General features: G+C 52.1%; 1 protein-coding gene across 1 annotated transcript in view; it reads right to left on the bottom strand.

The window, feature by feature from the left end:
- The window catches only part of ACAP3 (ArfGAP with coiled-coil, ankyrin repeat and PH domains 3), a 113,567-nt gene extending 97,666 nt beyond the window's left edge, over positions 1–15,901 (bottom strand). The window contains exon 1 of the mRNA XM_053281464.1: positions 15,728–15,901. Coding sequence (XP_053137439.1) covers positions 15,728–15,774 — 47 coding nt within the window. The 5' untranslated portion in view covers positions 15,775–15,901. The remainder of the gene's footprint in view (positions 1–15,727) is intronic.
- Between the last annotated feature and the right edge of the window lie 267 nt (positions 15,902–16,168).

The following is a 16,168-nucleotide window of genomic DNA, read 5'->3' as shown; positions in this document are numbered from 1 at the left end:
ACCAGCTCATCCAAATGTGGAACTGACCCATTACTTGTAGTGGGATGCGCATCCACAGGCAGAAGATGCCCTCTGTTACTGGTAACAATATGCACATTCACAGGCAGATGCTGTTACCTGGAACAGGATGCACATCCAAAAGCTGCAACTGCCCATTATTTTTAGTAAGATGCTAAGATCGACCAATAGTCTGGCTGGGTAGAAGGCGGCTTCTTATCTGTGTGTCTCAAAAGCAACCAGCTGTACATATAAGGCGGTATAGAAATATAACAATAACTAACTAACTAACTAACCAGCCAGCCAGCCAAAGAGTGTTGTACATAAATAGGCTCTAGATCCCAGAAGGATACTATCAAACACTAAACCAAGGCTGCATAAATTCAGCCCACCAGCAGTTGTCGGACTTGAGAGAGCTGATCTTGTGGGAGCAAGCATGACTTGTCCCCTTAGCTAAGCAGGGTCCACCCTGGTTTGCATTTGAATGGGAGACTTGATGTGTGAGCACTGTAAGATATTCCCCTCAGGGGATGGAGCCACTCTGGGAAGAGCAGAAGGTTTCAAGTTCCCTCCCTAGCAGCATCTCCAAGAGAGGGCTGAGAGAGATTCCTGCCTGCAACCTTGGAGAAGCCACTGCCAGCCTGTGAAGACAATCCTGAGTTAGATAGACCAATGGTCTGACCCAGTATATAGTAGCTTCCTATGTTCCTGTGACTACAACTTCCATCATCCCTGACTATAGGCCACTGTGGCTGGGGATGATGGGAGTTGTAGTCCAACAACAGCTGGGGGGGGCAAAGTTTTGCAGCCCTGCGCTAAACCACAATTCAATAAGGAGGCAGCCAAAGTGCACAACTAAAAAGATTTTGCAGCCATCTCTGTTTTGTCATAAAAGGACAACGGGAGCCCTGGGAACTGGCATTCACTGAGATTCCCCAGGACCCCCACAAAACTGCAATTCCTAAGGTCCTTTCGGGAGACTGTAACAGTTAAACAGAACTGCTACTGAGTGTTGCTTTGGGTTGGAGTAGCCAGTAGCTGCCTTTTCTCTGATCACATCTCCTATTTCAGGCCGGAAAACCCGATGCTCTTCTTCTGCGGCGGGTCTGCCCCTCCACATTCCCTCCCCGGATTGAAGCACAATGCTGAAGCGACGGTGGAACAGGCCTTTCTGCTCAGCTCGCTGGTGAGTCTGCCTCTTTAATGTGGGTTCTCTGACTGGGGCGCCAAAGAATTTCCCAGGCTAAAAATCACTGAAGCATCATCCCTCTGGGATCACAATGACCACTGATAGAGAGACGTCTTTTTGTTCGTCTCTCCAGCTGGTAACCTCACACACAACAGGAAGACAGTCAAGGCAGCTGAGCAGCTTGTAAGAACGGCTGGATGCAAGCAGTATCCTCCGCCCTAGTAACTTCTCCTGATGGTGAACACAGAAGGGTTTAGCCAGACAGTGGACATGGTGAATGAGGTTTCGACGCAGCCGAGGGTCATCTGCGGCGTGCATAGGGATTCTTTTAACATTCTCTACTTCCCTGGCAGCTTTGGGTAGGGCTGCGAGAGACCCCTGCCTGACACCCTGGAGCGTTGCTGCCAGTCAGTGTCAAAACCGCTGAGCTAGACCGATCAATGGATGGATTCCGTAGAAGGTAGCTTACTGTGTTCCTACCTTTCTACCCAGAGTTTGAACTTGTTTCCAGATTGTGGACTTATTTACAAAGTGCAACAGGTTCATTAGAAACCCTCTGTTTTCCAACTTGGTGAGGATTCTTTCTGGCAAATTTCTTGTCATTGATCCATATACCTCTAGGCTCCAAGTTCCTTCCCCGGCAGCATCTCCAAGATAGGGCTGAGAGAGATTCCTGCCTGCAACCTTGGAGAAGCCGCTGCCAGTCTGGGTAGACAATACTGAGCAAGATGGACCAAGGGTCTGACTCAGTATATGGCAGCTTCCTATGTTCCTAAATTCTCAACGCAATTTACATGGGGAAAGGAATAATATGCTTCCCTGCCCCAAAGAGCTCACAATCAAAAAAGAAACACAGGGGAGACGACAGCAAGCAAGTGCACACACACACACACACACACAATCTCTATGGGGTATCTGAGCTGAAGAAGGTTCGCAACAGAAGGGATACACTTGTTTTAAAAAGCTGAGATCCTCTGTGTTTCCACTGGGGAAATCAAAAAGCCCCTTCTGATCCTGAGAGTCCTTCTGAGGCCTGGCCAGATAATTGCAAACCTTTGGGGTGATCATGAGTCAGGAGAGGAATTGGGAGGGGGTAGAAAAATGAAAGAAGCAGCCAAAAAAATAAAATTTAAAAAATGAAGATCCTAGCTGCTCGAAGAGGGCCTGAATAGGGGGTTCTATCCCAGGCATCGTGATCTGTCTGTTTCCCAGGCTCTCCCAAACAAGGCTGGCTTTCTTGGCGGGTTCTCTAACAGAATGAGGAGAGACTCTCGGCAGCCCCGGGGCATAGTGGAAGTTCGTCGCAAGTGTTTTCGGTCTCCATTCAGAGTGTGTCTTCTCGGACTTTGTGCTTCTCTTTCCCTTTGGGTGCTTTGCACACCAGAATTCACACGATCCCTTATCACGGCGAGGCAAAGTTGTCTTCTGAGCTCACGCTTCCTCCAAGAAGCTCAGGATGGCGGTTTTAAATTGCGGTCCCCCGACTTCTCCTCACAACAGTCCTGCGAGGTGGAATAAGCCGAGGGGTGAGGGAGCTCCTCCAAATATCAGTTGCAGGGGAGAAACAGCAGGAGAGAGGGCATGCCCTCACCTCTTGCCTGTGGGCTTCCCAGAGGCATCTGGTAGGCCACTGTGGGAAACAGGGCGCTGGACTAGGAAGGCTTTGGGCCTGATCCAGCAGGGATCTTCTTAGGTTCTTACGAGTCACTACCAGCAGCTAGTATATACTAGGGATATGCGAATCAATTTGAATTTGCATCAATTCGACTCGAATCTGGCCAATTTGAATGATTTGAATTCAGACTGAATCACCCCTAAAAGATAATTTTAGGTGAATCACCCTAAAAGGAGTGATTCCATTCAAATTTTATTGATTGATTGATTGATGGATGGATGGATGGATTTATATACCGCCTTTCATTAAAAACAATCTCAAGGCGGTTATTTGTATCGAATCGGCCAGATACAGATTCGAACCAATTCAAATCAAAGCGACAAAAGTTTAGGGACATTTTTGCACCTTTTAAAAACCATTCAGACACCCTGATTGGTTTTTGTTTTTTTAAAGGCACCCAAAGAGGTCGAGCTGATTTGAATTTGAATCAAATCGGCCTGCTTTGGGCCAATTCGATTCAAATTTGAATCAAATCGTCCAGTTTCGATTTGAATCGAATCTGAACATTCTATTTGTGCACATCCCTACTACATGCAGGGTGATATCACCCCTTCATGGTTTCCTGTTGGAGCTGGGAGGTGCTTTGTCCAGGAGGAAAGGAGTCAAAAGGAAGCTTTAGTGACCCTGTCCTGAAGAAGAAAGGATGTCCGGGCCTCCCCTTCTGAGCACTGTTTCCTCCAGGTCCATCTCTGGGAGGCCACTCTGGGGCTGACGTCTCCCCACTGCTTCCCAGTTTGTTTTCATAGTGCAGCCGTGGCTTCCCATCCCATCCCTCCCCCTGGCCCGATGTTTCCTCAATTAGATATCAACGAGTACGCCCCTTCTCTAGAGAGCCGAAGCATTACAAAATAAACACACCCAGCTCCATCAGCCATTTCTAAGAGGACTTGGCTTCTGCAGACCCCTCGCCATCTTTGCTGCCCACCTCTGAACTCCTTCCAGTTCACCATTCTTGGCCCCAAATGAACTGGATACAGAATTTCTAGTGAGGTCTGACCAGCACAGAACAGAGTAGAACAATTATTTCTCATGATCTGAGCACTTTCCTTCTGTTAATGAAACTTGAGATTGTGTTTGCTCTTTTCGCCGCTGCATCACACTGCTAGCTCGTGCTGAATTTGTTCTCCACTAAATCCTCTTCACATGCACTGCTGCTGCCAAGCCAGATGTCCCAGACCCTATACTTGTGCATTTGACTTATCGGCTGAAACACTTCCACACAACACCATAGAGAGGAGATAATCTACTGGCATGTTCTCCTGCCCAATCTCAATTGAAATCCCTAGGCACTGTCTTCTCAAGCAGCGCTCTTGATCTCTATGCCATGGGAAGACACTAGTAATCACTGCAGCTCATGTTTTCACTAACGGCAGAAGCGCAGTCTGGGCTGTATTGCTCTGGGCAGTTGGCAACCCTATTCAGTGGAAGAGCATTTGGTTAGCATGCAGAAGGTCCCAGGTTCAATCCCTAGCAGCCAAGCCTGAAATTGACGTGAATGTCTATCGGTGAAATTGACATGTACATCTGTGAAACTGACGTGAATGTGTGTCCGTGAAATTGACGCGAATGTCTATCAGTGAAATTGACATGTACATCTGTGAAATTGACATGAATGTACATCAGTTGACTAAGATCTGTCTGCTGTTGGGGCATTTTGTAATTATTGCTATGATGCATTTTATACACTTTTACGTTTGCTGACCTCCTTTGGGAGGGGCGGCAGCTCAGTGCGAGAGCATCTGCTTTGCACACCAAAAGTACTAGTCCTTGTTCGCAGCATCTCTCAGCTGGGCTTCCGTGCTGACAATACTGAGCTAGATGGACCAAGGGTCTGACTCAGTATAAGGCTGCTCCCTGTCTGTATCCGAGGCATCTGGACTGAAGCATCTGCTCGGTGTGCAGAACATAGGAATCTGCCTTCTACTGAGTCAGACCATTAATCTATCTAGCTCAGTGTTGTCAACACTGATTGGCAGCAGCTTCTCCAAGGTTGCAAGCAGGAGTCTCTCCCAGCCCTAGATTGGAGATGCTGCCAGGGAGGGAACTTGGAACCTTCTGCATGCAAGCAAACAGATGCTCTTCCCAGAACAGCCCCATCCCCTAAGGGGAATATGTAATAGTGCTCACACATGGAGTCTCCCATTCAAATGCAAAAGTTCCCGAGTTTGAGCCCACGGCTCCCCAATTAACAGAATAAGGTAGCAGCCGATGGGAAGGACTTCAACCTCTGACCCTGGAATGCTGCTGCCAGTCAGAGTAGTCAAATTTCAAAAATTAAATTTCAGAGTAGGCAAAGGTGAGCTAGGCAGACCAATGACTGGACTCAGTACACAGCAGCAACATAGGAAAGAAGAGATTAAACAGCATGAAATAAACCCAGCCCTACTGCACATGGTGCGTAATATGTATATATTTGGTTTGTATGTCTAGTATATTATTTTTGTTCCATTTTAACTGCCACCCTTTCCCCAAACCAGCTCGGGGATTGCAGTTTGGCTGAGGTCCTGGAAAATCTCACAGAATGGCAGTTCCCAAGGCTCCCAAACGAGACTCCTAAACCCATTTAAGTCTGTGGTGTAGATCCTCAGCCAACATGGTACCCGGCTCAGAGCATTAGACTAAGTCTGTATGTGTAGATCTGGGCGAAATCTACGTTCCAGCCTTACCACAAGACATTCAAATAGGGGCATTATTTTACCCGGGAGATGTACCAGAAAATGAGAGACTTTGGGAAGCTATGAGGGGGAATTCAATAGCTCTGTTGACGGAGAGCGAGCGAGCAGGGATTTCCACATTCCTGCGCACCCTTAAATGGGGTCTGCCAGGGTGCTCACACAGAACACCGCCTCTCTGCCCTGTGTCCTTCCTCATCCGCTTTTGCTAACAAATGAGACGGCAATTTGTTGAGTCCCTGCCACTGTGAGGGAGCAGATTCTGTCTGTCTGGGATTTGGGGGTGGGGGGAAGGGTGGCAGAGAGAGGGGATTATCTTGCATGCCAAAATTACATAAATCTGTTTAGACTGGGCTAACTCTGTGCTTATTTAGGATCTGAGTGATCGTTTCCGTCTAGGCGACGCCACCCCTGAATTCTGACATCACGCCTTAATCCTTTGTAATAAATATCTGCTGCTCTCCCAGCTTTCGCCTCCCCGCTCTTCTGCAGACTGCCCGTTCAAATGTACCATACAGAGGAGGTAATCTGGTGCCCCCCCCTCACACACACACACAGCCATCCACCTGACCTTTGTGACCTTTGTGAGGGCTAAGTTTGCAAAGTTCAACATCTGAACATCTCCTGACGACGACACCAACTCTGTGCATGCACAGAGAGCCCTTTCCTGACCAGGAGAAGCTCAGAGCCCAGATGCAGCCATGTCTTCCAGCGTTTCACAAATGAAAAAAGAATCCCTCTTGAATATTTGGATCACTTCTGTTCTCTCCCCACATCTCTCTCATGGAGGCTCGGTACAACCTCAGGCAAGCATTGCCAAAGGTCCCCGGGCACAAACCGGCCTTATACTTTTCGGACCCTTGGTCCATCTGGCGCAGTATTGCCTACTCTGACTGGCAGCAGCTCCTCGGGGTATTTGCTTGGAGACGCCAGGGATTGAATTTGGGACCTTCTGCTTGCAAAGCAGGTGCTCTGAGCGATGGCCTGTTCCATGTACCTATGAGGCTGCCTTCAACTGAGTCAGGCATAGATCCATCCAGTACTGTCTGCACTGACAGACAGCAGCACTCCAGGGTTCCAGACGGGGTCTTTCCCAGCCCTACCTGGAGAGCCTGCAGGGACTGAATCTGGGACCTTCTGCATGCAAAGCAGGCGCTCTACAACTTCAGGTAACCCTGATATATATATCGCTGCCAGACCGAGTCAGACCCTTGCTCCCTTTAGCTCAGTATTGCCTGCACTGACTGGCAGCAGCTCTCCTTGGGTTTCAGGCAGAGGCCTTTCCCAGCTCTGTCTGGAGATGCTGCCAGGGACCTTCTGCATGCAAAGCGGACGCTCTCCCGCTGAGCTAGGCCCTCATCCCCGAAGGATCTTAACAGTGCTCACATGCAGTCACTCATCCACATGCAAACCGGGGCAGGCCCTGCTTAGCAAAAGGGACAATCCACAATCACTCACGCAAGACCGGCTCTCCGCCCCAGGACTTGCTACCGCGCAGAGGCGCACGCTCTGGAGCATATTGAGGCATTCGAGGTGATGGGTTGGGAACGTAATGCGGCTGACACACCGATCTACCAGGCCGCTATTCCAGGAAGGCTCCCAGTGTGAGCTTGTCATAATTATGCTCTCCGTGTGGCATGAGAAGGCCCCGTGAGCAAACCGGCATGGCGTTTAGATGTCCTGGCCGACTCCTCTTCCAGCGCTGTTCCTGGATTTAGCGCCCAGATTCGCAGATCTCCAGGCACAAGAGAAGCACGTAGCTTCCGTTCAATTTGCCACCCTCTGCAGCCTCTTTGGACGCTCCAAACCTGGAGACGGGGTCTTTGGAAGGGCTCTGTAGGAGCCTTCACGGCAGTGTATCCTTGATTTTTATTGGTGGTTCAATTGGTAGACCGCCTTCCATGAAAACAACCCCAAGGCGGTTTGCACAAAAATTAAAGCAAGACTATAGAAATTACAATATTCAGCTAACATACACAGTGCCAAGGGATGATGGGAGTTGTGGTCCAGCAACACCCGGAGTTTGCAGTCAATAGGTTTTTAGACTGTGAGCCCTTTGGGGACAGGGATCCATCTTATTTATTTATTATTTCTTTGTGTAAACAGCCCTGAGCCATTTTTGGAAGGGTGGTATAGAAATTGAATTATTATTTCTTGTTTACACAGTCAGACAGGTGTTATTGACTGGTTTGTTTTATCCAGACATCGAGTCCTTCCCAAGGACCTGGGATGGCTGAATTTTATTGTCAATGGTTATAGATATCATCACAGAATATAGGCTGTTCCCAATAGTAGTAGTAGTAGTAATAATAATAATAATAATTATTATTATTATTATTCATTTGGAATTAAATCACATGCATCTCTTTCCCAAACACAAAATATGGGCGCAGGTTAATCGGGGACGTGGCCTGAAGAATGCCGCCTGTCTCTGATACCTGTGGGTCACCGGAGCACAGGTGGGGCTACCTTTCACTTTACGCCTTTTGCGTTTCTCAGCCTTGCATGACGACAGTCAACAATGCCTTTCAGCAGGCCGGCAACAGGAACCGCAAGGAGGCAGGTGACACAGGTGTCCGCGTGTGGATTGGCTGAGAGCATCCGGCGGAGCCCAGGTGAAAGAACGCGCCCCAAACAGGTCTTTCCAGGTAATTAGCTTGGTCGCCGGCTGCAGCAGCAACGCTGCATGTCCCTGCAAGGCGATTTAGCAGGAACGCGGCCGACCAGCCAGCCTATAGATCAGAGTTGCCCAAATTCTTGATCAGCGGTGGCACAGATTCTTTTTCTTTCCTGAACTAAAATTGAAGTTGCTTTCACTTTTGCACCCCAAAAAATCTAACTTTAGAGAGTCCAAAGAGAGAGGACGAACAACCCGCTCCTGGGTTGTTTAGAAAAGAGGCAACTCAGGGTAGACAGGATAGAGGTTTCTACAATATGCGCGGCGTGCAGAGAGGGGGTCGGAATTTTGCCTCCCTCTCTCGCCGCACCAGATCCAGGAAGTTTCCTGATGGCCAGGAAATTCAGGACCGACCAAAGGAAGTCCTTTTTCACATAGCGCATCTATGGAACTCTCTGCCACAGGATGTGGTGACGGCCACCACTCGGATGGTTTTAAATGCGGCATAGATAAATTCACGGAGGAAAGGTCTATCAGTGGCCACTAATTCCAACGGCTATAGGCCACCTCCAGCTTCAGAGAGAAGTTGCCTTTAAATATCAGTTGCAGGGGTGCATCAGCAGGACAGGAGAGAGGGCAGGCCTTCATCTCCTGCTGGGGGGCTTCCCAGGGGGAACGGGTGATCCGCTGTGGGAAACAGGGCGCTGGACTAGATGGGCCACCTTGGGCCTGATCCAGCAGGGCTCTTACTCCTTGCATTTTTATACTCCTTGCTATTCTGAATGTGTGTTCTGTCTGGACCCGTTACTCACTCCGCCTGTGACTTCCACCAGGGCAGCGGTGGTACAGTGGTCACAGCACTTGACTACGAGAGGGAGACCCGGTTTCCAATTTCCACTCAGCCGTGAAGTCTATTGAGTGATCTCAGGCTAACCGGCCTTCTCTCCGCTTAACCTGATCCCCAGGGATGGAGCCACTCTGGGAAGAGCATCTATATGCTCGCATGCAGAAGGTTACAAGTTCCTTCCCTAGCATCTCCGAGATAGAGCTGAGAGAGATTCCTGCCTGCAACCTTGGAGAAGCCGCTGCCAGTCTGTGAAGACAATACTGAGCTAGATGGACCAATGGTCTGACTCAGTATATGGCAGCTGCCTATGTTCCTATGTCCCCTTTGCTGGAACTTCGGCCTTTCACGTTCTTTCGGCCTAACCTACCTCACAGGGTTGTTCTGAGGTTGTCCCCTACCTCTATGGGGATAGGAAATAATGACATAATACCCTGAGTTCATTGGAGGGCACGGCAGATGACCTCCCCCCCCCACACCCCCAAGAGGCAGATGATTAAAACAGGGATATGCTGAGATGTGTTTTCTCCTGATTCAGTGACACACTGAGTGATTTAATGAGCATTTTAAAAAAAAACCTGCAAGAAGGATTCGGGGATGTCTCATCTCCCGAGTATGCTAAGCAGCTGCAGAGATGCAAATCATTTCCTTCTGGTTGGAGCTTGCTGAGCTTTGGCAACCATCTGGGCAGGATGCGGCCGCCGTTTGCTGCCCTGAGACCTCTAAGATCCCACTCATACATTCTCTGATTCCAGGATTCGGAGAGATTCTCTCCTGGGATCTGTTTCCAGCACCTCGGGGTCTCTGAAACTATAATCCAGGCGACGGTGCCTCTGAGCACGTGCAGAGAGCCTGCACGTCATGTCGACACCTCCACCTTCACGGTGCCCCACCCAAAGCCCACGTGCATGCCTGGGTTCTGCGAAAAGGACTTCCGGCCAGAGGCTGCCGCTGCTCAGAAATTCAGCCCTCGTAGCAGAGGAATCTGCCTTAAACTGAGTCAGACCATGGGTCAATGTAGCTCTGTATTCCAGACACTGACTGGCAGCGTCCTTCTGGGTTTTCAGGCAGGCGACTCTCTCCAGCCTTCCCTGGAGAAGCTGGCCGGGAGTCAACTTAGGACCTTCTGCATGCACAGCAGATGCTCCACCGTTGAGGGACGACCCTGTTCCCAAGGGTTAGGTTTTGGGGCATCATAGGAATATAGGAAGTTGCCTTTACTGAGTCAGACTCTTGGTCCCTCTAGCTCAGGACTGTCTACTCTGACTGGCAGTGCTCCTGACGAACATCTGCAGCTGCCTCCTGAGTCAGGGCATCAGTCCACCTTGCTCGGGATTGCCTACACTGACTGGCAGCAGCAATCCAAGGTTCCAGGCCGGTGTCTTTCCCAGCCCTACGTGGAGATGCTTCCAGGGATTGAACCCGGGGCCTTTTTCACGCAGAGCAGAGGCTCCACCCTATGGATGCTGCCTAGTGAGTCAGGCTGTTGGTCCATCTAGCTCAGGACTGTCAACACTGACTGGCAGCAGCTCTTCAAGGTTTCAGGCAGGAGCCTTTCAAAGTTCTACCTGGAGATGCTGCCGGGGATGGTTGAACCTGGGACCTTCTGTGTGCCTAGCAGAGGCTCGGCCTCGGAGTTACAATCCCATAACAACCGCCTTTCTACCCGCCACCCAATCCAAAGCTGTTGCAGGCCGACAGGAAATGGCATCTATCTAGAGCTATACATTAAAAAGCTTAGAAAGCTTAGAAACTAGACACGTCCTGGCGTGTGAATCGACTTGGCCCGGCGCCCTCACCCATGCCACCTCTAAGTCAATAAATAAACCATCTCAGACGATCCATCCTGACGTCCGATGGCCCAAGTGCCACAGCCGCCGCGCAGGGGACGAGACAGCCGGACGGTGAAGTCACCGTCCTGGCGCGACGCCACCGCTGTGTCTACCGGAATACGCTCTGCGGCACGGGCAGAACGCCGCTGTCGAGCCGCCGGGCCGACCCAGGCGGGCAGCGGTCGGGAAGAAGCCGACGGCGCAGTCTGGCAGCATTCCAGTTATGGGGGCGGGTGACGGGCAGCGTTGCCTGTAACCAGGGGCTTCCCAGATGTTCTTGACTACAATTCCCATCACCCCCTGCCACACCGGCCTTCGGTGGGTGGGTGATGGGAGTTGTAGTCAACCCCGCCTGGGAAGCCCTGTTACCGTGGGCATGGACCACGGGACAAGCAGATTTCCTCGATCTGTCGCCGTTTTCGGATTCTGGGGGTTGGCTTGGTCCACTGTTCCGCTTCCCTTTCCGCGCAATTTAATCCACCAATTCACGGAGCATTTCTAAAATTAGTGTTCGGACTGGTGCATGCATGGTTTGCGATCCTCCCGCTAGCTCTGTTCCGTCTTTGGCGCCTCCTGCTCCGTGCATGCGCGTGAGCACGCGCCAAAATTAATTTTAGAAAGTCTCCCTAAAGCGGAGGGATCCGTTGGCTGGCAGGCAGAGCGGAAGACGAATCTGGCCTTTCTGTTTTGCCGCTGCCGAGATCCTGCCCTCTTGCCCTGAACGGGTCCCCTTTTATGGATCAAGCAAAGGGAAGGGAAACGATGATGACTGCTTGAAGCTGCAGCAAAGCGGAACATACAGATATATCAAGCTGCCACCCGCTGAGTCAGACCCTCGGTCCATCTAGTTCTGTGTTCCCAGCACTGACTGGCAGCAGCTCCCCTGGGTTTTAGACTGGGCCCTCTCGCCGCCCGACCTGGAGATGTTGCCGGGGGTTGAACCTGGGCTGTTCTGCACACAAAGCAGATGTTCTACCACTGAAATACGGCCCCCATCCTCTGAATACTGATTACACATGAAGGCACCTGAGACACCAACCCTGTTGGGACAAGGCCATCCAGCTCAGGACCGTCTACTCAGACGGGCAGCAGCGCTCCAAGTTTTCAGAAGGGTCTTTCCCAGCCCATCCCTGTAAGAAAGGGAGGAGAGCTGGTCTGGTGGTCGCCCGTAAGCATTGTCTCCTCTGCTAAGCAGGATCCACCCTGGTTTGTATTTGGATGGGAGTCTATATGGGAGCACTTTAAGATATACGGGGCCGCTCTGGGAGGAGCATCTAGGCTCCAAGTTCCCTCCCCGGCAGCATCTCCCAGAGAGGGCGGCGAGAGATTCCTGCCTGCAACCTTGGAGGAGACGCTGCCAGCCTGTGCAGATAATACTGAGCTAGATGGACCAAGGGTCTGACTCGGGATATGGCAGCTTCCGGTCTCTTCACGCGTCTGGAAACCAGAAGTAGAAGGACGACAGGTTCTTAAGGCATCAGTACTACTTGCAGCGGGGAAATGCTTGACTCACAAGCAGATGGTTGCCGGTTCAAATCCCCGCTGGTATTATATTGGGCAGCAGCGATCTAGGAAGATGCTGAAAGGCATCATCTCATACTGCGTGGGAGGAGGCAATGGTCAACCCCTCCTGGCTGAGAGAGATGGCCACAGACCACCTAGGGAGCGTCGTGGCCAAGCGGGGCTTTGAACGTGGGCCTCCCAAACCCTAGTTTGACCCTCTAACCACAGCACCGCACCATGAAGCTGCCTCCAATGGAGCCAGACCAACCTTGCCTGCTCTGGCTGGCAGCATCCCTCCAAGGTTTCAAGTAGAGGTTTCCCACACACACACACACCATCTGCCACTGTGCCAAGGGCAGGACCTGCCTGCAAAACATGTGCTTTCTGCCACTGCGCTGCCACCTACTGAGTCAGACCACGGTCCCTCCAGCCCAGTGTGGTCTGCTCTGACTGGCAGCATCCCTCTAAATTGCAAGAGTCTTTCCCAGGCCTGCAAAGCAAAACCCTTTAAAGCAGACATGCAAACTGGCATGCTGGCGCTAGAAAGCGGCTGTCAGTGACTTTATAATGCCAATGGGGTGTGGTTAGTTTCGTGCTTGCCTCTTGCCTAGGCCTCTCTTCCTCTGGGAAATGCAGGAAGGGCAGGCTGAGAAGCAGCCCTAACACAACCGCCACCACAGGGGTGTTTAGACCAATCGCTAACACCATGTGACCTTCGCCAACATTCCGATGCTGCCAAACTGAGTCAGACCTTTGGTCCATCCCGCTCAATGTCATCTACTCTAACTGGCAGCATCTCTCCTGGGGTTTCCCACAGGGATTCCCAGGGTTTCTCCCCAGGCATGGAATCTGGGGCCTGCTGCATTCAAAGCAGGCACCCCGCCTCCCCAAAAGTCCATTGTTTTTCAAACTTGTCCTGTATAAACTCACTAGATCAGGGGCTCTCAAACTTGGGGTTCTAGATGGGTTTGAATTCAGCTCCCATCACCCCCCTGCCACTGCAAAGGGGGTGATGGGTGTCGTATTCAAACCTCCGGAGACCTGTGTTTGGGAACTCCTAGCATCATTCAGCATCTAAGAGATTGAGTTACAAACAATGCAAAGCAGACTATCCATTTCAACTGCCATCCTAAACTTCCTGGCTAAGACCCACTGAACGGTGCGTGGCTTCCTTCCCAGTAAATACACACCGGATCGGGCCATCAGCAGCCTTTTCCATGCCTCTCTCTCTCTCTTTCTCTCTCTTTTCAGCCTCAGAGCTCCACCTGTGATACAAAGCTCGTAATGCCGGCCTACCTTACAAGGGTGTCGTGAGGGCAGCTCAGCTAATGCCCGTGAAGCCCTCAGCAATCTGCTTTGCTTGATATGGGGTCTCCACATCCCATTCCAACCCTCCCCTTATTGGGTGGCTGTATATACACATACACATACACACAAGCAATCCTGGATGCATATCTGTACTTATCTCCATTTCTCTCTCTGCTGCCTAATTTAGGACACACACATACACACACACACACACTTAACTGAGGCTGCCAACCTGAGTCAGACCTTTACTCTCACGCCTCCTTGTCTGCTCTGACTGGCAGCAGCTTTCCAAATGTCTCTTTCCAATACATTCAGATTTTTCTTTCCAGCAAAGTCAGCAGACATTTGGCCTCCCCCGTCTCTCCGCTGGAGAGGCAACGTCAAGCGACAGACACAGACACACACGGTTCACAGCCACCAAGCCCTTTGCAGCCGGTGGGCGGGCGGGTATCCCCCCCCCCCGGCCTCCGCCATCTCCGCCACGGGCGCACCGCTGCGGACGACCTTGATGTGGCCAAAAGATCACAGAGGTCTCCTTTTCAATTAATTAATTTTATTAGTAGTATTAGTATTATTCTTGCCGCTCTCTCGGTCATTCCCAGTGCCTTTGGGGAGATTTATCCAAAAAGGATCCTTCTGCCTGGTTGCTTTGAGTTGCTTGGCGTTTTCCAGGCTTGCTTTCTTTTCTCTCCCCCCCCCCCCCCCCCGAGGAACTGGCCGCCTTCCCACCCCTCGAATTGGCTTTCTAGAGAAGGATTTCTGACACCCATAACCCCCCCACCCACCTTTCCTGTTTCATTCTTTCTCACGCCCGGCTGAGATCTCTCCAGATGGATCTGTCTCTGTGTGTGTGTGTGTGTGTCCGTGTGCATGCATCTCTCTCTCTCTCTCTCTCTCTCTCTCTCAGAGTCTGGGCAACCAGACAGCCACCTAGACAATACCCAGCCCCCTCCCCACCACTGGGGACCCTCCCTGCCACCGACACCACCCCCGCCAGCTGCAGAGCGCGAGCCTTCTCTGCAGAGGGGTCCTCGGGCGCTCACGCCACACAGGCCCTGCCGGGGCGACCCTTTCCAAATCCAGACAGCCATGCCGCCGGATCTCATGAGGTTCCTGCCGGAGGATCCAACCCACCCACTCCCGGGGCCTGCCTCTGTCTGCCTCTCCCCGCCACCCTTCGGCAGCCCCCCCCCGTGGAGGTCACCCAGCACGCCCACGCCTCCCTCGCTGCCACACTCGCCCCCCTTCTCCCCCCCACCCAACCTTCCTTAATGCGATTAGAAATAGAGATCCTTTGTAAAGTGGGGGGGGGGAGAGAGGGAAGGAAGCCAGGATGCGTTTTTTGCCTTCCCCTCGCCTGGCTTTTTTCCTCCCAGCTGCTGATCTTAGAGGGCTGCCGGCAAAGAGACCCGAGGCGGCTCAAGATGGGGCGCCCCCCCCCCTTGAGAATGAATCCCCCCACCCTCTCTATTCCCAAACCTGCTCTTCTTCCTTAGCAGCCCCCCCACCCAGAGAGCAAGGCGCTTTGGCAACGGGCGGGCGCTCTTTCCGACACGCACCTCCATCTTCCCACCACGGAGACTGGAGAAACTCCAAGATGCAAACCACCAGAATGTGGGGCGGGTGTGTGTGTCTGTCTCTGTCTGTGTGCCTGTGCAATGCAAAATGCACGTCTGACATCGCTCACACCTGCGCGACCCCTTCTCCAGCCGGGTTCTCCAAAGAGTCTTTAAAATGGACACCTAACTAGCCAACCATCTTTTTATATAGATATGATTTTATTTTATTGGTGGTGGTGCGAATTGCTCTCTTTTTTCAAGGAAACCCCACGCAGCGCAGCACAAGGGGCGCCCCGTCAGAAGCCGCCCCAACCCGCTCCAATGAAGGATTCGAGTCCAAACCGGATTCGGATGGAAAGTGGCTAGGAAAGGAAAACCCAAGGACTCCATCCAGGCTGGTTGCGCCTCCGTCTCCCCAGAGGCAGGGAGTCCGAGGCCGAGCCTGGTGGCGTGGAGGCAGGGTTGCGGTGGATCCGGAGTGACTCCGAATTAACCCGAAGCGCGGCCGGTGGAGGGGGGCGGCTGACTTACCGGAATCGGGGCGAATCCTTGATGCACTCCTCGAACTCCACCGTCATCTTGGCGCAGTCGGGGCTCAAAATCCGCGGGGGCGCATCTCCCGAGGCAGCGCGCAACGCTTACAGAGCCGGAGGGAGCCGCAGAGAGCCCGCCTGTATCCACCGAGCTCTCTCCCTCGGCTGTCAGGGGCTGGGGAATCGGAGAGACAGAGGTGGGGGGGAGGGAGGGAGGAAAAGAGGAGGGAGGGGAGGGGGGGGAAAGCTGCAGAGATTGCCAAAGCTGTCAGAGCCTAGCCAGGGAGCATCCACAAATTCCACGGCGGCTCCGCTCGCAGAAGCGACAACGCCCTTGGCAGCCGAGCGCGGAATTCCGCGAGGGATGCTGAACGGCTGTTAGGAGTCGGGAGGAGGCCGGAGCTCAGTGGAAGAGCAGCTGCTTGGCGTGCGGGACTAG

The sequence above is a fragment of the Hemicordylus capensis genome, chromosome 16 (genome assembly GCF_027244095.1).
Source record: "Hemicordylus capensis ecotype Gifberg chromosome 16, rHemCap1.1.pri, whole genome shotgun sequence".
NCBI classification, from domain to species: domain Eukaryota; kingdom Metazoa; phylum Chordata; class Lepidosauria; order Squamata; family Cordylidae; genus Hemicordylus; species Hemicordylus capensis.
This window is presented reverse-complemented; position numbering and strand designations above follow the sequence as displayed.